The 22,935-nt window shown below is 51.6% G+C and overlaps 1 protein-coding gene across 3 annotated transcripts in view; it reads right to left on the bottom strand.

Moving 5' to 3' along the window:
• POLE (DNA polymerase epsilon, catalytic subunit) overlaps nt 1–22,935 on the bottom strand; it is a 46,887-nt gene that overhangs the window by 13,736 nt on the left and 10,216 nt on the right. For all 3 annotated transcript variants that reach the window (XM_064578117.1, XM_064578119.1, XM_064578118.1), the window contains 23 exons: nt 22,765–22,897; nt 22,558–22,671; nt 22,214–22,426; nt 21,846–21,953; nt 18,219–18,347; nt 18,040–18,142; nt 17,803–17,949; nt 17,263–17,408; nt 14,118–14,266; nt 12,788–12,880; nt 12,487–12,631; nt 9,900–10,057; nt 9,362–9,557; nt 7,957–8,171; nt 6,302–6,404; nt 5,809–5,889; nt 5,576–5,698; nt 2,702–2,914; nt 2,223–2,432; nt 1,880–2,023; nt 567–707; nt 223–376; nt 41–147 (listed from right to left, as the gene is read on the bottom strand). In XM_064578117.1, coding sequence (XP_064434187.1) covers nt 41–147; nt 223–376; nt 567–707; nt 1,880–2,023; nt 2,223–2,432; nt 2,702–2,914; nt 5,576–5,698; nt 5,809–5,889; nt 6,302–6,404; nt 7,957–8,171; nt 9,362–9,557; nt 9,900–10,057; nt 12,487–12,631; nt 12,788–12,880; nt 14,118–14,266; nt 17,263–17,408; nt 17,803–17,949; nt 18,040–18,142; nt 18,219–18,347; nt 21,846–21,953; nt 22,214–22,426; nt 22,558–22,671; nt 22,765–22,897 — 3,325 coding nt within the window. The remainder of the gene's footprint in view (nt 1–40; nt 148–222; nt 377–566; nt 708–1,879; nt 2,024–2,222; nt 2,433–2,701; nt 2,915–5,575; nt 5,699–5,808; nt 5,890–6,301; nt 6,405–7,956; nt 8,172–9,361; nt 9,558–9,899; nt 10,058–12,486; nt 12,632–12,787; nt 12,881–14,117; nt 14,267–17,262; nt 17,409–17,802; nt 17,950–18,039; nt 18,143–18,218; nt 18,348–21,845; nt 21,954–22,213; nt 22,427–22,557; nt 22,672–22,764; nt 22,898–22,935) is intronic.

Genomic DNA, 22,935 nt, shown 5'->3' with positions numbered 1-22,935 from the left:
GGGGGGCAAATGCTTGTCCTGCCCCTTGCCAGGAACTCACGGTGTCCAACACAAACACAGACGCTCTGCGCTGGGAGGGCACGAACAAGCCGAAGAGTGCTTTATGGCCCTGGGCGTGATGATACAGGTAGATGTGGCGGATGCTCCCTGCAGGAGAACACGGCCGTCACCCCGAGGTGCATGGGAGCCCGGCCAGGCGACGGTCGCCGGCATGCATCGTACCTGGGTCCAGGTAGCTGAACTGGGCCAGAGAGCGCATCTCCAGGTGCTCGAGAGCGAAGGTTTCTGCCTCCCAGCCTGAAAGATGCCTCGTCGGCGGTTTATTGACCACACACACACAGCCCAGCTGCACCAGGGCCCGGAACAGTAACGGGACCTGCGGGGGGAGGCAGACAGGCAGGGTGAGGGCCGCTGCCTGTACGTCTTCAGCAGACTTGCTGCTGAGACTCACTGCCTTGGAGGGGGGCCCATAGTTGTGCTGCTAGCCTGCCCATCCCATATGCAGTTTTCCCTTCTCTATCCCATCCAGTTGGATCCCCGCTCAGTTGAGCTGGGAAGATAGTTACCTGAGTCTCATACACGCCCTCAATGTCTGGGGCCGACAACTCAGTGTTGATCTCGTTGATGTGCTCCTGGTACATGTCTTCGGGCACCGAGTACTCATAGAGATTGTAGACCATGTTGGAGCGCGGAAGGACACGGCTGACCTGGTGAAAACAGGTGATGAGCTCGTCACACGGCTAAGCTAAGTGGTGATGTCTGTTAAACACGACACACATCACTGGAACAGTCCCACAGCCACCGGGTGAACCCCCTAGAGCCCATCTCTCCTCGTGAATAAAACCGAAAGCTCTGCTGGAACTTTGAGAAGCAGCCTGGGGTTTCTGAGAAGCAGAGGGGCTCTCAGATAGCAAGGGCAGCAGGGGTGCCCAGTTTACTGTCCTGCTATCTACTGGTCTGAGGGAGCCGCAGAGTGTGGGGGAATCCTGGGGAGGGGAGCAGGAGAGGGCACTGAACAGGAAAATATCCCCTCAAAAGATGATCTCCTTTGAAGTTACCATGCCCACCACATCGGAGAAAGCTACAGGAATTCCAGATCATCTGTTCTCTGCTGCCCTTTCTAGGTCCACACCCTGCTGAATCCTCTGGTCAGAACTGAGTCTCACCTTCTCCAGAAAGCCTCCGCAGTGTAGTTCCCAGTTACAAACACACACATCTCGTTTCCTCAACTAGATGTCGGCGTGTGGGCGCCCAACTGAGAGATGTGCGCCAACAGCCTCAGTAAATGAGCTTTGGGTGGAACTGCCTTATGTGGATCCCATTTACATGAAATGTCCACAACAGGCTAATCCAGAGGCAGAACGGGGACCGGTGGTTACCGAAGGCTGGGGGAGGGGAGAGACCACTAAGGGTCTGGGTGTCTTTTGAGGGTAATAAAAATGTTGTAAGACAGACTGTGGCAGAAGCTGCATGACCGATACACACGAAAAGCCACTGAAATGCACACTTTAAATGAGTGAAGGATGTGGCATGTGAGGTCTATCCCAGCAAAGCTGTTTCCATCAGAAGAGCCCCTGACAGATATCCACCTAGTCCCTCCCCTGCTCCATGGGCATCGGACCCAAGAGGATGGCGCATCAGGACAACATGGGCAACTCCGGTCACTGAGCAGTCCACAGACACCGTTTCGATTCTTACAGCACCCCAAGAGGGTTCTCGGGACAGAGAGGCTCCAGCACACCTCGCTTAGGGTCACCTGGCTCACTAGGCTTTGTATCCGCAAGGCCCCATTCTTTATGTGGCCCCTCCATCGGGGCAGAGAACACCTCGAGACTGAGCAGGCAGCGGACCAGTGACCAGCAACACCTGAGGCCCGTACCTTGCGATATGAAGGCCCCTCCTCGGCTTTAGCCACCCGCTGGTTGACATAGAACACACGGGGGATGTTCAGCCTGATGCAGTACAAGTCACTGCTGATAACAGCCCACAGCCTGAACAGACCCGCCTGGCTGGTCTCACTGATCTGAAAGGGAAAGAGCATACAGTAGTGTGTCACCCTGTCACAGGAAGCGCTCGCCTCCCAGGTGCTCTCCAGCAGAGGCCTGCCCTTCCCCTCCACGCTGGACCACGGGAGGGTCCCCAGGACCTTCCCACTGGCTGTGCTGCTGTCCCTGGAGGCATCTCACCCCGCCCCCGGCCCCCCCACTGATCGCAGTCCACACCTGCACAATCTGCCACGGAAGGTCCAAGACGCTACGGGCGGTCCTTCGCAAGAAGCTCCCCAACCCGGTGGCGGGCCTGTCTCGGATGGCCCCGGGCAGAGGGATGCCTTCTGCCACCTCCAGACGCCGCCTCTTCTTGCGGGCCAGGCGCTGCCGGGCCTGCAACTGCCACTTCTTCTTATGGAACCGGAGCCAGACCAGCCACTCTTCCTAGGACACGTGGTGGAACAGTTCAGAAAGAGGACACAGTAAACACAACCGAGGAGCACGCAGTAAAACAGAAACAGCCTTCCTCAGCAACTACATCATGTGGCTGCCGAGTCTGGGTAGCTCTTGTAAGGACTGGACGTCAAGACCCATGCTGGGGCCCCCAAGCTACTTTAGCAGACTCCACGGAAGACAGTGGGCCCCAGCTCGGGCCTGACTGCTGTCCTTGCTCCCTCCTCCCACTGGCCACCCCAGGCTCCGAGGCTTCTCACCTGGGTGGTTCCGAGGGCCGGGGGCTGCCCCAGGATTTCCTGCCAGGGTACCGTCAGTTCCAGGTCCTGCGACTCCTCCTGGCTCTCCCAGAGGACACGCTTCCTCTTAGTGGCAACAGGAACTGCCGAGTGCGGTGGCTTCACAAGGCCAAAATCCTCCATGTCAGAAGCACCAAGGCTCTGCGTGCTTTCTGGAGCCTGGGCTGTGCCCACCTGCAAAGACCCAGAGGAGACTTAGAATGCCACAACCTCTCAGATTAACTGCACCTCTAGAAATACACCATATGGGTCTCAACTGAACGGGACAAAATACTCGTACACAACAGTGTGCACTGACTGACTGATCTACTTCCAATTTCTAATAGTGAAGATCCAACAGAACGTCACTCAAGTACCACGACTACGAAGAGAACACCTACATCTTTCCACATTTGCTCCGGGGCTCTCTCCTTTTCATAAGGAATAAAATACTGCGAAGGACAGGTCCCTTCTTTCTCCCTCCCAGCCCTCGGCACAGCACCTGTCACTCCCCGCGCACCATGTGCTTCTACTCCACGCCCACGAACGTGCACCCTCCCTTAAGCTGCGGTGTTAGAGTCCCACACCACACATCCCATGGCAACCTGCTTTTCCCACTCATTCACATATTTCTGAGATTGACCCCTACTGACGATGTAGACACGGTCCATTCCAATGAACTAAGAAGGCTTTTCCACTTTTATTCTCTGAAATAATCTGTTTTAAAACTTTGGTAAAGGGGGCACCTGGGTGGCTCAGATGGTTGGGCATCTGCCTTTGGCTCAGGTCATGATCCCAGCTTCCTGGGATCGAGCCCCACATCAGGCTCCTGGCTCAGCGAGGAGCCTGCTTCTCCCTCTCCCACTCCCCCTGCTCATGCTCTCTATCTCAAATGAATAAATAAAATCTTAAAAAAAAAAAAAACTTTGGTAAAATTCCTATGAAAAACCATTTGGTTTGTTTCAACTGTGATTCAATGATTTAATGGTTTAACCTCTATTCAGGTTTTCAGGTCAGTTTGAATAATTCGGTCCAGACCATCTAAGCTTCCGCTTGTTTGGTAAAGGTAGTTCCTTATGTTGTTTTAGGGTTTTCCATGTCTGCACTTGTGTCTATTTTCACTAAAACAAAGCCCAAAGATTCATCTATCTTGACAAAGATTTGCCTATTTCCTAAGTCTTTTCGAACACTAAGGTTTGGGATTTACCGTTTATTTCCCTCATTCCTGCTCTTCCATTTGTAACTTCCGTCTTTCTCCCTCCGCAGCTCACTCTGCTGCTCGCTGACTCTTCAGTTGAAAGCTTATTTGATTTCATACTTGTTTTTTTTTTTTTTTGCTAATACCTATCTGTACAGACAGTTTGCATATAAGTGCTCTTTAGCTGCATACCATAAATTTTGATAGGATTAGTACTTTCATTAAGTATTTCTAATTCCCATCATGACTTTTTTCTTTTTTTTAAGATTTCACTTACTTATTTCAAAGAGATCATGAACAGGGGGGAGGTGTAGAGAGAGAGCAGACTCCCCAGCTGAGCAGGGAGCCCAATGTGGAACTTGATCCCAGGACCCTAGGATCATGACCTGACCCAAAGGCAGGCATGTAACCAACTGAGCCACCCAGGCGCCCCCATTATGACTTCTTTGATCCATAAGTTATTTACAAATGTACCTTTTTTTTAAATTTCCAAACAAAATGGGTTATACATAAACTATTTAGAATCTGTTGCATGCACACGGTCATGACTGTACATGTTCTTGAGAAGAATGTGTAATCCCTGATTACTGAGTACAAGGTTATATTTATTCATTGAATCTGGTTAGAGTCACTCCAACCTTACATATTTTTTTTTTAAGGATTTTGTTTATTTATTTGAGAGAGAGAGACACAGCAATAGAGGGAACACAAGCAGAGGGAGTGGGAGAGGGAGAAGCAGGCTTCCCACCGAGCAGGGAGCCCGATGCGGGGCTCGATCCCAGGACCCTGGGATCATGACCCGAGCTGAAGGCAGACGCCCAACGACTGAGCCACCCAGGCGCCCCCAACCTTACATATTCGTACTGGTTTTTGGTCTGCTCGATCTTTCAATTGAGAGGGATTTATTAAAATCTCTCAAACTTGACTGGATGTCAATTTCTTCTACTAATTAGGTAAACTTTTACATTATTTAAAACTAAACTATCAGAATTATATGTTTCTGGTGAACTGTGACTTTCAGTATGGTTTAATAACCATCCTATCCCTACTAATACTTCTTGGCTTAAGGATCATTTTGCTGGCATTAATACAGCCCATTAGCTTTGTTTCAGTTAGTATTTGCCTGATTGTGTGCTTTCCATTCTTTTAATCCCTCTGTGCCCTGGCCTTCTAGGGATAGCTCTTATAATTAAGATAAAGTTAGATTTTAGAAGTCCAACCTGAGAATCTGGTTTTTTGCAGGTAACTTTATATACTGCTCTGGTTTAAAGTTCACTTTTCAGGGGGTGGAGAAAAAATCAGTAATAAAAAAAAAAATAAGTTCACTATTCATTTTCAGCACTGGAGAATTTTCTTTTGTCTTTTCTGATTTTAGCTAAGCCCTTCATTACACCCTTCAGTATTTTCTAGGGTTTCTACAGGTTTTTATTTTCTAGTTTAGAAAACTGAAGTCTCTGGCACAGTGATTCACAGAGTCCCTGAGTCCAGTTACCACCCTATTCACAGAGGACAGTCCTTCTCCTTAACAGACGACCAAGTGTGTCCTATCCCAGAAAATCCCCAGCAGGAAATAAAGAGTCGACTGCCAGGCATATTTTTAACAAAGAAATACTCTAGACACTTGAATGGCAGCAGCAGGGGCCCCACGGTCCCACTACCTGTCTCCTGCCCTCGAGGACAAAGAGCTCACTGATCTTCTTCTGCTTGCAGACATCATTCTTCTCCAAAAGTTTCTTGTGCAGCCAGTCAGGGTGCTTGACGCGTGGCACTGGGTTCTTCACCTACACAAAGGGGACACAGATCACTTGTCTGACTCTTCTAACACGGGCCAGGCCCAGGTTTCCGTGGCTACTGAGCCACATGGGGCCCTGTCTGCACTGGCAGGCCTCACCTGCTGCAGAGCCGCAGGGATTGTGATGATCTTCTGTATGGCACTCCCCAGACGCTCGATGTAGTAGTCCCAATCCAGAATCTGGGTGGCGGGAAGACCACAACAGGGTGTAAGAGAGAGACCAGCAGCAGCGCTATGCCCCACTCTATGCCAAGCACTGTGCTGAATGCTTCCTGTGTCTCACCTGTAACCCACCTAGAAATTCTGGGACAAAACATACCCATTTGACAGAGAAGGAAACTGAGGCAGAGCACTTAAATGCCTCCCAGGATCCCAGACTTAGTGGCTGAGCCAGCACAAGGACCCTGTGCCAAAATCCAAGCTCTCCCCAGCACTGAGCTTTTCCAGTTTTGCCCTAAAGCATAACTATCTCCTTACCCATTACGTATCAGAAAGGAGGACGTCAAGAGTGAAGACTCCAGACCTGAGTCAGGGATACTCTGCTGTCGACTCTTCCTCCTAAACTTCTCAAAGTAACAAAGTCAGTACTCACCGTCCGAATATCAAAATCTTGGAGGGAAGAACTCTTAAGCCATTTCCGGAGAAAGTGCTTCCTCACCATGGGCTCTGCCTGGAAAATGGCAAGCGGGATAGCCCTGGGCGAAGAAAGGCATAAAAGTCACCAACACAAGACTCTCCCCAACTCCCGTCACAGTGCTCACCAGCGTATACGTATTCCACGTGGATGAAAGGGCTTGTAACCCCGTTTGTAATCTGTGCTTTTACTTCATGACGTCAGTCTGTTATAAAGTACAGCTAATATCTAATGTTCATCATATTCAATAAATACATAATACATCAACGTATTAAAATATCACGAGCTAATGCACACTCCCCCCCACCAGGGGCCATCTGTGTTGCTTGGCTTAACAGAGCTACGTAAATCACAAATTCCCGTGTGCACACACAATTAGACATTTCTAAAATGCTACTCACTGAGTAAGATACAGGAGGAAGACTCCATCTGCTTTCCTGAAAGAATGACCCAGTTTTCACATGACTAGCCAAGCAACACAGCAACCATCAATACCCTTTCCTTTCATTGGAGGAAAGAGTTGTTAACGTGAATATTATGAACGCAAAGAAACTTAGAACACAACAGACACCAGTACCCACATCACCTAGTCCTATCTAACTTCACGCTTTTTACTTCACGTATGAGAAAACGTAAGGATGAAGTCCCATGCAGCTCTCCTGACCATCCTCATAGAGAGATAAACGTGATCCCTATCTTGGTGTTCACCAATCCCACACATGCTTTATACTACTCCTGTCCATATGTATCCGAAACAAGTAAGACGGTCCTCGGTGTTGTCAATTTGATACAAATGGAGTACAACGGGGTGCAGCCTGCAGCACAGCACGCGGCTGCGATCCACTCATTCCAACACCTACACAGCATTTCACTGCATAAACACATCTGTCCATTTTTGGTTGAAGGACACCGTGGCATTCCCAACATTTGCCCTTAAACACAACGAAAACACACGGGCAGTTACACAGGGCACATTCCCAGACGTGCTCCATTGTGAGAGGCATCAGCATCGTCCACCTCACCGTGCACGCTGGCTTTGCTCTGAAGTGACTGTCACCCACACGCCTTTCTATATGCACGACAACTGCCATCATCACACTTTCTTTCTGACCGGCAGATGCTTCTGAAATCCCCACTTCGTGATTACTGTGAGTTTAAGCATTTTTCCATGTACTGACCATCATGTCCTTCACTTGCAAGTTGCCTGTTCATATCTGTTGCCTACTTTTTATGTCGCCTTCCTCTTGTTGATATATAAGAATTCTTTATTTTACTCTGTATGTAATTTGTTGTGTTTTTTTCTTAAGATTTTTTATTTACTTATTTGACAGAGAGAAAGAGAACACAAGCAGGAGGAGCAGCAGAGGGAGAGGGAGAAGCAGACTCCCCGCTGAGCAGGGAGCCCAATGCGGGACTCGATCCCAGGACCCCGGGATCATGACCTGAGTCGAAGGCAGATGCTTAACCGACTGAGCCACCCAGGCGCCCCTCCTGCCCTTTCCAAGGAAGCTCACCTCGCTACAAAGGGACAGAGGTTCCACAACAGACTCAAGCTTCCAACCCAAGCATCCAAGACCTTAAGAAATCCCTTCCTTAACCTCAGGAACCCTTACCTCTCTGTAACAGGAGACCCCTCAGGCTTCCGCGAGATGATGTAGCGGCAGCTCAGCCCCGCGTCCTTCACCATCTGATCTCCCAGGAACTCAGCCAGGCGCTTGGCGGTGCTGATAGACGTGGACTTCTGCTCCCCATAATCTTCCAGCTTCCGAGACATGGAGCGGTTCTCAGAGATCAGCTCAAACAGCTCAGAATCGGGCATGTTAGCTGCCTGAAGAGAGACAATGGGCACAACATGGCGCAGAAGGAAAGGAGGGCTACCCCAGGCTCACCGGAAACATTCCTCCCACGGTAACTTGACTTTCTCCAGCCTGATACACAGCAGGGCTGTCTCACATCAGCGAACAAAACACAAATTCAAACACAAAACCTTAACTGCCATGTCATTAAACTATGTAAAAAACGTTAAGAAATGTTTACTGAGCTATTAGCACCAAAGCTGCAAAAAAAGGAGAAAGACATAAATGGTGATTTTTCTCCTAAAAGGAAAAAAAATACAGGAAAAGGAGGAGCGAGGAAAGAAAGAGACAATGCCAGCTGGAGAGCCAAGGACCGAGTGAGGAGCGGAGGCGCTCCTCAAGAATGAGGAGTCAGAGGCGCCTGGGAGCAAACAGCGCTATCTGCTCCCCGACCACCCGCCCCCGCACACGCGCACCCCTGACCCCGCGCCCCCGCACACACGCACCCCTGACCCCGCACCCCCAACATCCTGTAAGATTTGCCGGGCCCATTTCGTGTTTTTCTCTCTTGGTGCTTACTCTCGTGTATGGGTCAACACTACAGAACAAGACAACATGCCAAGCTACAGCGGCCCACAAAGCAAAGGAAGACAAAAATGTTCCAGAATATTCCAGTACCCCTTTCACTCAGAAAGCCTCCTCTTAGCAGACAACACAAGAAAGGAAGGAAAAGCGTCTGTACAAAGATGTTCAAGGAAACATTACGGTGGAAACCAGAATCCTGATTCCCAACAGTAGTGGATAACTGTGAGTTAAGTAATGCAAACGTGATGAAATACAGACTAACGAGCAACAGAGAGAGAACGATAAATTTCGTGAGAAGATATTTTTAAAGGGAGCCGGCCCTGCTGTTTAAACTGTGGAAACCGCATGCTCATTTACAGGGCCTACAAGGATTGTGAGAATCCAAGAAGTTGATGCAGTCACGGGTAAATTCTGTCTTATAGCTGCTTTTAATGTGCTGTTTGTTTCCTTCACAGAATTCCCTCACTGGACATGGGGGATCCCACCGACAGGGATTCCCGGAGGCACCGGAACTCGGGAAGCCCTGGGGTCTTGTCAGAGTTAGCCCTGACCCACCCTGCTCTCCGGGAGCCCAGGGACATGGGGTCCCTCTGCCCACAGGACCTTCGCAGCCCGGGAAGGAGGGGGGTGGCCTTACCTTACTGTACAGCACATCCAGCCAGTAATCAGCCACCTTGGCAACAGAGCCATACACTTCTTCTAGCGTGCTGCCCTTGAGGAAGGCCTCGAACACCGAGGACTGGAAGATCTTAATCAGTTGCAGCTCCCCTCGGCGTTTGATCTCGAAGCCCTTTAGCTCAGCCAGGGAACCGTCCTCATTAAAGACGGCGTATCTGGAATCACAGGCAAGCATGGCAGTGAACGGGAGCCCGGGACGTTGGCTGCGTGCCACCGGCCCTCCACCCAACCCTCTCCTCTAGCATCTGCCGGGCAGCAAACGTCTCTCCACCCCGAGGCTCCTGCTTCTGAGAGAAGAACGACAGAAGGGCCGGGAGCCTGTGCAGCCAGAATCTAACAGGTGGAGAGCAGAGCTGGTAGTATTTGTGTCTCCAAATTGAATCAAAAAGGTCAAAAAAACGGAACTACTCCCATCTGGCCTCCTGGTCTACTTCCTGGATGGGTTAAGTCTCATCTGTTCATTTTCTTCCCAAACACGAAGGCTGTGGGATTCCTACCTCTTCTTCAGTTTCTTGCCTTCTTCCTTGGAGGCTGGAAGGATCATGGCGAGGTAGGGCCCGTCAACCTCGAAAAAGATGCTGTTCTCTGAGCGGGTGACATAGGTGAGTGAGGATGGCTCAGTCAGCTCCTGGTACTGATCGTTGGTGAAGCCTTCCTGCAAAACGAGGGGAAGGGGGGCTGCCTTACTCCCAACCATTCTGGAAGTGACAGCTACCCTCCGAGGACTGGCTGGACCAGCAAACTGGGGCTCTTCTGTACAATGGACACCACTCAGCCAAGGAGAGTTTACACTCCGACACATTTCAGACGTGGACGAACCAAAACGCATTCTGCTAAGTCCAGGAGCTTATACGACTTATTTCCATTCACAGGGCATTCTGGAAAAGGCAGAATTATTATTGCACAGAGAACACACTGGGTAGCCAGAGTCTGGAGCTGATGATAAAGGAGTGGCACTCGGGAACTGTTCTGTGTTGCTCTGTGAGGTGGAAACATGACTCTATGTGTGGGTCAAAACCCACAGAACTGCACTCTACGAAGAGTGAATTTTACTGTAAGCAAAGTAAAAAGCATTCAACCAGGATACTGGGCAACCCCAAGACGGACTGCAGACTGGAAGACACGAGCCCGGCTGCATTCTGTGTAGAACCCCGCTCAAGGGCTGACTTGTCACCCTGGCAAACCCTGTCCTGATGGGGTTAGTACAGACCAAAGACAGAAACACCACACACACACTGTGCTGTAGCTGGTAAGTTCACTGCACAGATGACACAATCCTGAAGCCCCTGCGCACATACACTAGGGCTCAACAAAGGAACACACCAAGAAAATGAGGGACAGGCTTCTCACCTCAGGAGGAAGAAGTTACTAATGAGGAAAGGGGACTAGACTGCGGCCAGACAGATCGCTGTGGACTCACGTTCTCTATTTTAAAGTGCACACGCAGACAGAGAAATAAACCCAGCTGCATGTGTGGGCGAGGGGGGCATCAGGCATACACATCTCTCCTGGCTCGATCGGCCAGGAGCAGCCAGAAGCACCAACAGCCACAGCAAGGAGCCTCTGCACCTGATCTTGGTTTCCAACACCCTCTCCAATAAAAGGAACCTGGCTCCTTAGAGAAACAGCTGATTCTGGGGCTGGGACTGGGAAACTCAAGATGCGGTTGGAGCACCTTACAGGACCAGTAAGAAAGTAAGAAGTAGGGGCGCCTGGGTGGCTCAGTCGTTAAGCATCTGCCTTTGGCTCGGGTCGTGATCCCAGAGTCCTGGGATCGAGCCCCGCGTCGGGCTCCCTGCTCGGCAGGAAGCCTGCTTCTCCCTCTCCCACTCCCCGTTTGTGTTCCCTCTCTCGCTGTGTCTCTCTCTGTCAAATAAATAAATAAAATCTTTAAAAAAAAGAAAAAGAAAATAAGAAGTAAGACAGTGCTGTTTAAAAAAAAGCCCCAAACCTGAACCCAAACCACAGAACAGAGGCATGTGTCAAGAATACGTGGGCAAATGGGAAGGACCCCCCAGCAGCCAAAGAGGAATAAGCGGGGTCACAAAACACAGCAGGACATGACTAAGTACATTGCTAAGCGGGGGATAAGTGGAAAAGAAGGGTGATAACGCTTCCTGACGGAAGGATTCCAATTAATACATGTACCAGGAATGTGGGAAAGAGGGAGCCGCCAGAGGGGAAAGCCACACAGAACCAGCAACAGACACTCAAACCAGTGAAAATTAGAGAGATACAGGACACCTGCATCGTCTCAAGTATCTCCTCCAGCATTCGCTCAAGGCTCTGGTAGTTTTAACACGTGGCCAGACTGACTCTCCTCCCCGGGGATGTGGGGAGGTGTGGGCTCCATGACTCCATGTCTCACTCCTGCAGCAGGGGGGTGAGCAGGACAGTGGGCGGGACGGGGGAGGGGAGGCCAGAAGTGCAGATCCCGACACCAAGCAGCAACAGGATGAAACACAGGGCACATCGCCTTTGGCATTCCTTCAAAAATGCTAATGACCTCATTCTAATGACAGAAACAACAAACAAATCCAAATGAGAGGCAGTCAACAAAACTCGAGGCCAGTACTCCTTGAAGACAAGGAGCTGCCAGCCTGGAGGCGACTGAGGAGACAGGACCAGCACGCCCAGCGTGGAGCCCAGGAGACGCAGGAAATGCAAATAAAGACTCTGGCTTGGTTAGTGTTGTGTCAACGTGAATTCCTTAGTTCTGATCACTGTGCCAGGGCTTACAGATGCTAACATTAGAGGAAGCAGGCTGAAGGATATACACAAATCTCTGTTCTACTGTTAGGACTCTTCTGTAAGTCTAACACTATTTCAAAATAAAAAGTTAAAAGCGAACAGTCGGGACACTGTGCTAAAGGGGAAGACTCACTCCAGTGCGAGCACAGCACTCTCTGTACAGATCCTTGGGCTACAGAAAAGCCTGAACGGCACAGGCAGGCTGGTCTGATGTTCGGAAGGGACCAGGCAAGCTTGAGAGCCTACACAGTCCCCCTCCCAAATCCCCGTCAGAGTGGGGGTGCCAGCAATCCAGGCCCAGACAGCAGGCCCTCCCTGGAGACCCAGGCTCACCTTGACCATGATGTTTAACATGGCCCCAGGATAGGAAATGGTCACCTTGGGCTTTTTTACACTGGTCGTTTTGATGACAAAGTTTTCAGGGAAGCTGTTGGGCAGGACGCACCATATTCCATCCGTGTCCAGCTCCAAGGGCCTCCTTCAGAGAAACAGAGAAACGAGGCCACATGGATACTGGACCATGGCCTTCACATAGAGAGAACCCGGCATGAAGGCCCTTCCTGGCCATGGACCCATGAAACACAATGCCCACCTGCTCGCTCCCCGCCCCCGCCCCCCAGAGTGGGGCGCTCACCCGATCTGCTCAATCAGCTCCCGTGCCTGGGTGATGATGTTGGCCCCTGTGAAGCAGACGATGCCTGCCATCTCCATGGAGTACCAGCGAGCCCTGAGAAAGAGAGTCACAGCCTGGGGGGCCGGTGGGGCTCCCCTCAAAGGGTCACTAGAGGAGGTCAGCAGAAGGACACCGAGAAGGGGACATCTGAAGCAGGGCAGGAGAACCACAGAGGACCTGAGCTCAGTGCTGGGGACACTCCTCTGCCCTCCTTCCAGGTGCAGGGCTGGAAGATGCAGCAGGCCACCACTGTCAGCAGCTCCCTCATTGCCAGCCCAGGTGGCCGTGCGTCCTCACGAGCCCCCTTCCACTGTCCCCAGCTCCATCTCGTGCCCTCTCCATCTCCCAGACCCCACGCTCACCCTCACCTCTCAGGGAAAACACAAGCCCGCGGATGCCCGCAGCTTCCCGCCAGACACCTGGCCCACTGCCCCCAAACCAGGTCGCATCGGGAGGCCTGCCCCTCCTGCCCCTGAGGACTCCACTCTAGCCCTGCTTTCCACCCCTCCTTCTCTGCCATTAGAAAGCAACAAAAACTAGGGGTGCCTGGGTGGCTCAGTCAGTTAAGTGTCCGACTCTTGGTTTTAGCTCAGGTCGTGACCTCAGGGTTGTGGGACTGAGGCCCAGGTCGGGCTCCACGCTCAGCGGGGAATCGGCTTGAGAATCTCCCTCCCTCTGCCCCTCCTCCACCCCCACCCCCCACTGCACACATACACAAATGTGCGCACACTCTCTCTCTCGAATAAACAAACCAACCTTAAAAAAAAAAGGCAACAAAAAATACAACCACCTTCCCTCAAACCTAATCCCTAGTGTCCCGTATTTCTCCTTCTCCAGAGTCAACATGCTGACCCTCCCCAGTGGGACCCCTACCCAGTGGCCAGGCCTCCATGACCCGCTCCCCGAAAGGCCCTCACTCACCATTCAGATCCCCCCTCGTCCCACGTCCGTCAGAAACAGGCCACCTTGGCTTTAAGCAGCACCCCACCCCGGCCTTCCTAACTCCTCAGATGGCTTCACACCTCGTGTTAGTCACGCAGTGTTGCTTGGTGACTGCCCAGACCCTCTCCACAGCCTCCATCACATAAACACCCTGGAAACTACCACGTCCCTGTCTCCCGCCCAAGACAGGGAGACGACACGTCTGTGGCGCTGATGCCCTCGGCACCCCAGACCCTCCGCGTCAGCGTGGCCCCACCCTCACCCCAGCCCCAGCCAGCGGTCCCGCCTCCCTGAGCACGAGGCCTGCAGGCGCCAACTCCCCCGACTCAGGCCCCAGGCAGGAGCGTACCCCCTGCGCATGACGTAGCCGTAGAAGGAGTTGAGGATGCACTTGTGCGCCAGCTGCAGGGAGTCGTACAGGACCTCCATGTTCTTGCAGCGCTTCACTTCCGCTGCGTCGCCCAGCTCCATGGCCGCGGAGAGCTTCTTTTTCCACACCTAGGACCACATAGAGACCAGTCGCCTTCTAGGTTCTTTCAGCTCACATTCTACGTAGTCAGTGGCCCAACGTTTTAATAGTTTGAAAATTTCAAACCTACAGAAAACTTCCAAAACGAATACAATGGAAGACCATAGACGTGAGAAAAACCACTGCGGACCCTGGGCCACGTTTCCTTTACCCCGTTCTCTGTACGGGCACACCCCTTGGAAGGTGCAGACATCAGGACCTGACCCCGAAGACTCCAGCACACAATTCCTAGGAATAAAGGCATTGTACATAACCAAAACGCGAGTACCGCCCCTGAGAAACGTAATAAAGGGTATGGGGTCCGCACGTCCCTCCCAGGTCTGCACAACCCGCAACCCTGCAGCCAGGCCAGAACCACACACCGGGCTCCCACGAGTCCCGAGTCACTGGTAAGCCAGCACTTCCCGGTACAAGGCAGATGTCCTGAAACGAGTTCTGAACACAAAGGAACTTTTATTTCTTGTGAGACCAAGGACAAGGAGAAAATACTACAGCAACCCACTTGGACAACTCAGACTTGGGGCAACATCAGCCTCCTGGGACAAAACCCAGAACCCAACAGTGAGCCAGAGGAACAAAGGAAACCCAAGTCCGAGACAAGCAACAGAAGAAGGGGCTTCACGCCACCCAAGAGGCCCAGGGGCTCCCAATATGCATCCTGTTATTCAGTGGACTCTGACTTAATGCTGTGGACAAGCTGAGTTACAGGTCTTCTCCAACAACAGAACTCAGAAACCGCTGAAGGCAGAGAGCAAAGTGCACACCAATAAAGACAGCATCTCAGGATTACAACTGACTCACGAGCCTAATGATGGACCAACACCTGCTTATCGGATCCTGTACCAAGTGTTGGAAGACGGAAACAATAGAGCTAACAAAGGACCTCGTGCTATTCTAAATAGTTGTAATGGAAATGTTCTTCTCACTGTGGTGGTCATTACACACGTACATACATTACATGTATGTTTTTGTCAAAATCCACAGAACTGCGCACATGGAAGGGTGACCAGCACGGGCACTCGGGGGCACATGAACTCACTCCTGCCCAAGCTGCATGTCTGTCCCTGCTTGCTAACTTGGATGCTGTCACAGTGATCAAAGATTTGATGTTTCCCTTTCTGCTTTAGAACACCTGACCTTCACTTCCCTAGCTGATGCATTTCAGTACCTAGAAGAGCACCTGGCAAAGAACAGACAATAAACATCTGGAATGAATGAAAGACTCTCCAGAATTTGAATCAGACTAGAAGCCATGGATCGCGAGTGCTAGGCCTGGGGGTGCCCGACCCCAGTCCCACCCAGTGCCAGCCCAGAGGGGGACATGGTGACACCTGGCCTTCACACCCACGGGCTGCACCTCCTGAAATGCTGAGCCCGAAAGGCAAGGCTGGAGGACATCTCCCCCAGCATGTGGGTGAGACTTACACTGGCAGATGAACTCTACCTGCTTCACTGCGAGGAAGCAAGTCTTCGCTAGCAGGATCTATAGGGTGGGTTTCCGTGATGGGACTGGCTGTCCTGAGGCCAAGATGTCCCAGGACGAGGAGCCAGGCCTCTCTGTGTCCGTATTAACCGAACTTAGGGTAACGAGAGATACTGAAGAGGCCCCTAATAAAAGCAACTGACAAAGAACCACAGGGAAGGCCATACATATTTCAGCAAACTCGCCATCCAATATGAGAAGAAAATTTTCTTGAAGGTCTGATATTTAAAGAACAAAACAATTAAGATATTCACTGAATGTCTACTATGTACCAGGTACCGGAGAATGAGACACTCACTACACCTTTAGTTCTTGTCTGAAGAGAAACAGAGAAACAAGAAACTCAACAGTTACTTAACTGAAACAAAATGAGATGGGACTGCAGCTCCTCAAAAGATTGAAAATTAAATTACCGTAAGACCCAGCAATGCCACTTTGGGTACACACTCAAACGAACCGAAAGCAGAGACGTGAGGAGCTGTTTGCACATCCACATTCACAGAAGCCAGAACTTGGACGCGACCCAGCGCCCGTGGACAGACGAAGGATGAACAGAACGTGGGGTGTACACACAACGGACTACCGTTCAGCCTCAGAAGGAACATCTGACACCTGCCACAACATGGATGAACCTCGAGGACCCGATGCTGAGGGAAATGAGCCAGTCATAATCAGACGCTGTGTGATCCCGCTAACCCGAGGGCCCTACAGGAGTTAAACCCCGAGACAGAAAGTAGAATGGGGGGTTACTGTTATGGGGGAGCAGAGTTTTAGCTCCGTCAGATGAAGAGTTCTGGAGAGGGGTGGGGGTGGTGGCCGCACAGCAGTGTGAATGTCCCCAGTGCTGCAGAACTATGTGCTTAGAAATGTTGAGTTTTATATTATGTCTATTTTACCACACTAAGAAACCAGCAAAAAAAGGTAATAATCATAAAATGTAATGACAAGAGTCTGTCAGAGCAGGGACCTTACTGAGTCCAGCAGTGAAAGGTCTTTCAGAAGAAAGAACCCCATTCGCCCAAGTATAAGACTACTCTGTATCATGATCACTGAGGTGTTGCTATGTACCTTCCTTGATCCTGCTGGACGAAATGGTTAGTAAATCACACTCCCACTCCTGCCGTCAGAGGCTGGCAAATAAAGGGCCACGTGGCTAATACTACACTCGTGCAGCCTGTTTCTACTCCAGCTGCTCACCTCCGGCTGCAGAGGGACGCAGCTCAGTTCCAATAAAATTTTATTTATAAAAATGGCCCGCCCAGCCATAGTGTGCTGATCTCTGCTCTAAATAAATACTTCCAAAGCAATTACTCAGAACAGTTTCGAGGCCTCAGGCCTTTAATCCCTCAAAGCTGAAAATAACTGTGCACTCATTACTTTGCAAATGCATGGGAGCCCAGAGATGGGGAGCCACACATCCCAGCTGGGGGTTCTCATCTCAGAAACTCGACTCTGCTCTGACCTCACGAAGGTCAGACTCACCTTGTGAAGACCTTTGAACTCATACCGCCTGTCTCGGAAGGCACGCACCGTGTCCACATAGAAGGAGTTCTCCCGCTGGCAGATGGTGGTGAGGCGCTCCTCCACCCTGGTCACATGGATCTTCTTGTACGCCTTCCGGCAGTAATCTGAGGCACAGTCGAGAGCAGGGGAGCATGAGAGACTCCACAGAGGAGGTAGCCAGGCCTCCTGGACATAGCCAAAGAAAGCGAGGAAGCAACAGATGCCAACCAGTGCAGCTTTCTAGGTTAACACCAAGGAGCAGAGAAGCCCGAAAGATACGTGCTGGTTCATCCTCTCAAAGAAAGGGCAGCCCCAGTGTGAATGGGCCAAAGTCCCCAAGGGCACAGGAAGGTGAAGTCACCATCTGAAGAAGAAATAAAGGAAAGCTGCAGGAAGAACCAGTTCACAGTGACCTCATCCGGTGCAACATCCAGTTTAACTGACCTCAGGCTGTGAGGTACCAGCACGGCCCGACAAAGGCCCAAGCCAGAGGAGGCACCGTGTTTGGAAGCCACTCACCTGACAGCCTCCGCTTCTCATATTTAGCCTGCTCCTCGCGGGACAGCTCGTGAAAGGCCCGGGCTGGGCCCTCTGCAGTCAAGGGAGGGAACTTCTCCGACTCCAGCTGGTGCTGGATCCGATGGTACTCGCTGCGGCTGGCTGGCACTAGGCGGGTGACAGAGGGAGTCCGTGACAGGGACCTGCACACCTGCTCCCCGCCGAGCCACCCTGCCCCTGCCCTGGGGCTGCACTCACTGAACTCGCCCCTCCACTGCCAGGCCATCTTCCTCTGGCAGTCTGCTCCCGGCTTGTTGAAGTCACAGGCAGCACACGTGGCCTCATCCACCACGGCAGAGGGCTGCGGTGGGGTGGGAGGGGGATCGGTTAGGGCCTGGGCAGGAAGAGCTCGATTCTGATGGGGGAATCGGTCTCACCTGCAGGCGGTTTGTCAGGATGATGTTGGGGTACATGGCCCCCACGTCCAGGTGGTAGATAAGGGGACACTCTATTCTGTTTGGAACATCTTTCAGGGAGGTGAGCTTGGTCTTAATCTGATCACACACCTAGGAGAAAGGACAAAGGAGTGGCGACAAAGACAAAAACTGGAGACTGTACGGATGGTCACAAAGCAAGCACCATGGGTCCCAGAAGGATGGCAGATGATGGCCACCAACACCTGGAGGTACAGGAGCCCCGCAAGAAAAGACAGAGCCCTAAGGAGGACAGCATCTCGGGGAGCACAGCCTCTACCCCAGGGGACCTTTTGCGGTTGGGAGAAAACTGTGAAAGACTGTCTGCGGCCTTGCATGGCAGGGCCGTCTGCCAGCGAGTGTGGGACCAGGCTGGAGCATCAACAGCACTCTTCCTGGGTGCCATTCATGCCTGCACGGTGAGGGCATGGGACACCCCGGCCTCAGCAACCCCTCACCTGACAGATGAGAAGGCTCAAGAGGTTAGCAGGGGATCAAGCATAGGGCCCCTTAGCCCAAACGCTATGTTCTGAACCTCCGTGTTAGATGGTCTCCAGCATTACTTTATAAACCAAAGAATCAGACTCGTTTCCAGAGGTTGAGCTGTTAGCCAAAAAACCCCTCCTGATCCCAAACACTTAGATGTCCTGCACAAAACATGAGAACTATCCCTATAAACGCAAAACTGAGCTTCTAAGTTACCCTCAGAGGGCAAAAGCGAAGAGCAGACTCAGAACCAGAGCAGTGAGCTAATTCGGTGATGCCCTGTGTTGGGGTCCCCAGGACCACTCCCCAGGTGCAATGACTCACAGAACTCACCCAGCCAAGGGAAAAGGCAAGTGGGGTGGAGGCGGGAGGAGGTCAGGCTCCAGCTGGGATGAGCTTAATTCTCCCAGCATCAAACCAGGACAACACTCACCAAGTGCCGTGTTGCCGGGACGCTCACAGACCCAGCGCCCAGGGCTCTTCCTGGGGGCGGGTCACGCAGCTCCTCTGCCCGCACACACCCAAACCACAGACTCCCAGAAGAGAAGCAGGCGCTCCGCGTGAACCAGTGTTAGCACAAGTGAGTCAGGTTCACGAGGCGCTGCTGTCCAAGAAAGGGGAGAACCTGAGCCCCGAGTTCCCAGCCTCACATGCAGGTGCTTCCAAGGCCGGCCGTCTGGGCCCGCGGTGTGAGCACCCCACACATTTCTCATGCCTCCTCAGTGCGAGGCAACCTGTACACAACAGGGACACAGAACCCCAAATAAAGGCAGGCCCTCAGAGCCCACCTCCATGAAAGGATAAACTAGAACACGTCTGCCCACCAGAATCACATCTCTTCTGGGCTCTTGCTGGAGAAAGTCTTCCCTGAGCACCTGGCACCAAAGGCTGGTCCCTCCAACAAGTGTGTGGTTGGGGAACCCTCTAGTCAAGGAACCACATGACAAGGGACCCCAGGCCAGAAACTGCATCAAAGTACTGACAGCCCCTGATGGGCCACCTGAGCCTCCCTGCGGAGTATAAATTCACATTCGAAACTGCAGAGTGTGAGAGGGAACACCCCCATGACCCCCATGATCCCCATGACCAAGAGCAGACACAGTAGGAGGAGGCCCCAAGAACTTGAGAATACATCTCCTAGAGTAAACGTGGGAAAACGAGCATAAATAAAAATGCTGAAGACCAAAACTCTAAAACAAGAGTCCAGTTAAAAAAAAAAAAAAAGCAAATCAGAAAAAAAAACAACAGAGCCTCCAGAAATAAAAATATTGTCCTAAAAAGTAAAAAAGTCACTGCAACTATATAAAGCTAAAGCTAACTGGCTTCTGATGGTCATGTATTTTCATCCACTCCCCAAAATGTAACACTGAGTTAAATCAGAGCACGGACGCACACTTGACTGAAAAGTTCATTCTGCACAAAACATACACAACACCAAGGAACACAACCCCCAAATTTGAGAACTAACGTATCCACAAGTTAAGCTAATAACCCAGCAAACCTCTGTGAAGGACCAGATAATAAATACTTTAGGTTTTGTGGCTACATATTCTGTCAGAGGTTGGTTGTTTGTTTTTTATAACATTTTGAAAATATAAGAACCATCGTTAGCTTGCTGGCTGCATGGGCGTCGTGGGCTATGGTTTGCCCACCTGCTTTAAACCGTCAGGTTTAAAGTTTAGACTGAAACACACCTAAATAGACTCAAGATTAACCAGAAGAACAGCCACCTTTTTTTATGACATATGTTAAATTTGGTAGTCATGTGAGAAAAATCACTTGAATGCAAAATTGCCCTTAGTATTAAAAAACTGTTTAAAACCCTCCAAAGAAGATAAAGAACACACCAGAAACCATGACTAAAAAGAGTACTATCTACCCTATGGAACAGGACGTGCCAGAAGCATTAATACCTCGTTTCTAACTAAATTCTAGGCAAATGAATCATTAGGAGAGCAGTCCCTCCATCCTTCTCCACCCTGAGGCATGTTCTGAAATCTACTAGGGAGGAAGAAGAGAGGGAAGGAGGCAAAGTTCCCAGAGGACACACCCAGCGCCACCGTGACCCCCAGCTGGTGCCTCCCGTCAGCATCGTGGGGACAGGATGGTCCCCTGGAAACAAAGCGATTAGCCTGTTGCCCTTTTCCTAAGGACCCTGGGCTGCCCTTTAGAACATTCTGGAGACGGAGTGAGGGCCACACTCCCTGTCCTCCAGGAGGCCGATGCTGGGCTCCCCCAGGCATCTGGAGGCCTCCGCTCAGCACACCTTGGTCTCAAGTTGCCACTTCTTCAACTTGAAAGTGGTGTCTGTTCCTTCTGAGGTGCTAACTCACATTTGGTTTTCAGCCTGGATGCTCCTCACAGCTTGTCCTTTGAGAGTTCCCGAGGCATACGGCAGCTGGAGCTGACAACAGCTGCACAGAACTTCACAGTTTGCAAACTACACAAACACATTCTTACTTGAATTCTGCCTAGCGAGTCTGTTACGAGATGTTTCTCGAAATCAATCCTAAAACTGGTAAAAACTTCAAACCACGAGTCACTCAATATGCCGCAGTGCTGAGCAGGGCCTAAGAGACACACCTGAGAAGTGCTAAGTCCAAAGAACAGGACCAGCAAGCTGGGAGGTACCTGGGGTCTCCAGGCATGGGACACGTTGTCAATGGTGTTCTGTTATTTGATTGGTGCTATGGTCACTATATTCTACTCTGTCACTTATAGGAATGGGCTCTCAGCATTTTTAAAGTCTCCTTAACAACAAAAAATAAAAACCAATGGCTCCTCACTGCCTATAATATGAAGTCCAAATGAACTGGTCTTCAGACCCAGCACTCACCTCTGTCCCACATCCGCCCACCACGATGTTCCAAGAGCCAGCTCAAGAGCCCTCCGCCTCCTTGTGAAACTCTCCTGCCTCCCTAAGTCAGGTCATTCACTGTGACCACAACACTGTCCTGTTCCTCCCCCCTGCCCCAACCAGACCAGAAGCCCTGTGTCCTGTCTCAGGGCCCAAGTACCAGTGCGTAACAAACATGCTACTGAAAGAAGCCGGTCTACAAGGCAGGGCACGTGACAATGGTTTCTCCTGGCCCCCTGGAGCGTTACCTCTTGGAAATTGGTGACCTGCTCCATGGGCACCTTCTCCTCTTCCTCGATGGCATGACGCATGGTTTTCTCCACCCGCTGCAGCAGGAAGTCAAAGGCAGCAGGATTCTAGCACAAGTGACCAAGAGAGGACATGAGTAAGACGGGAAATGCCCTTGCACCAACCAGTCTACCCAGGAGGGACGCCGGCAGAGAATGTTCCAGAGAAGCCGAGCACCTGCCCTGCAGTGCCCTAGTCAAGGGCAGGCCAGACAAAGGAGGTCTGGTAAGGGGTCCACAGGGCAAGAGAGGAATGAGGGCCTTACTGCAGCCCCCACAACTTCTGGGTCTGACCAAGCATTCGGCAGGAAGACCAGGGAGGGGCTCACCATCCTGAACCTGCAGGGGATGTCACTGCGAAACACGCCTGACTCAAGGGCCTCCACGTGGCCACCCACATAGGTCTCGGCGTCCAGCACGTGACCGTCATCTGTGAGCTTGTTAAACTCCTGCTCCTGCTTGTTGGGGAAGATGATGTTGGCATGGAAGGCCTGCACCATCAACAGGGCCTCACACAGCGTCCCGGAGCCCTTCCGCAGCACCTATGGGGGGGAAACAGCAGGCCTCAAATCACACGCCAGAATCCCACAGCTGCATCCACGTCAGCTGCCTGGGACCAGCTCCACTGGGCAGCGTGTGGAGAATGGCACACGGGGCCAGGAGAGGCACTGACCTCATCAGGCTCCATGGGGATAATGGTGCAGAGGGCGAATATAAAGGGGTGGACATATTTCATGTACAGGTAGTACGTGGCCACTGCATCTGAGACCGAGTACGTGGCCAGAGTCTGAGGAGAGAACATCAGAGAGTAAGAGCAACGAGGAGGCACGGAGGCACCACATCAGAACCAAAGGGCAGCAGAGTGAGGGAACACACGTACCTGGGGCTGCTCAGTGGCCATCCGGCACATGTCCTCGGGGTCCAGCTCCACAGGGTCGTAGCCCAGCTTGGCTTTGGCAGCCGCCTTGAGGTTATGGCTGCCCACAGGAAGGTAACTGTCCCTCTTCACCCACCTGGGAACAAGAACAAGAGCAAAGGTCAGAGAGGACTC

Source organism: Mirounga angustirostris, unplaced genomic scaffold (assembly GCF_029215605.1).
Source record: "Mirounga angustirostris isolate CCGP_5_RB_7025 unplaced genomic scaffold, mMirAng1.0.hap1 SCAF_14, whole genome shotgun sequence".
NCBI classification, from domain to species: Eukaryota; Metazoa; Chordata; class Mammalia; order Carnivora; family Phocidae; genus Mirounga; species Mirounga angustirostris.
Note: the sequence above shows the minus strand (reverse complement) of the source record. Positions and strands in the feature narration are given on the sequence as shown.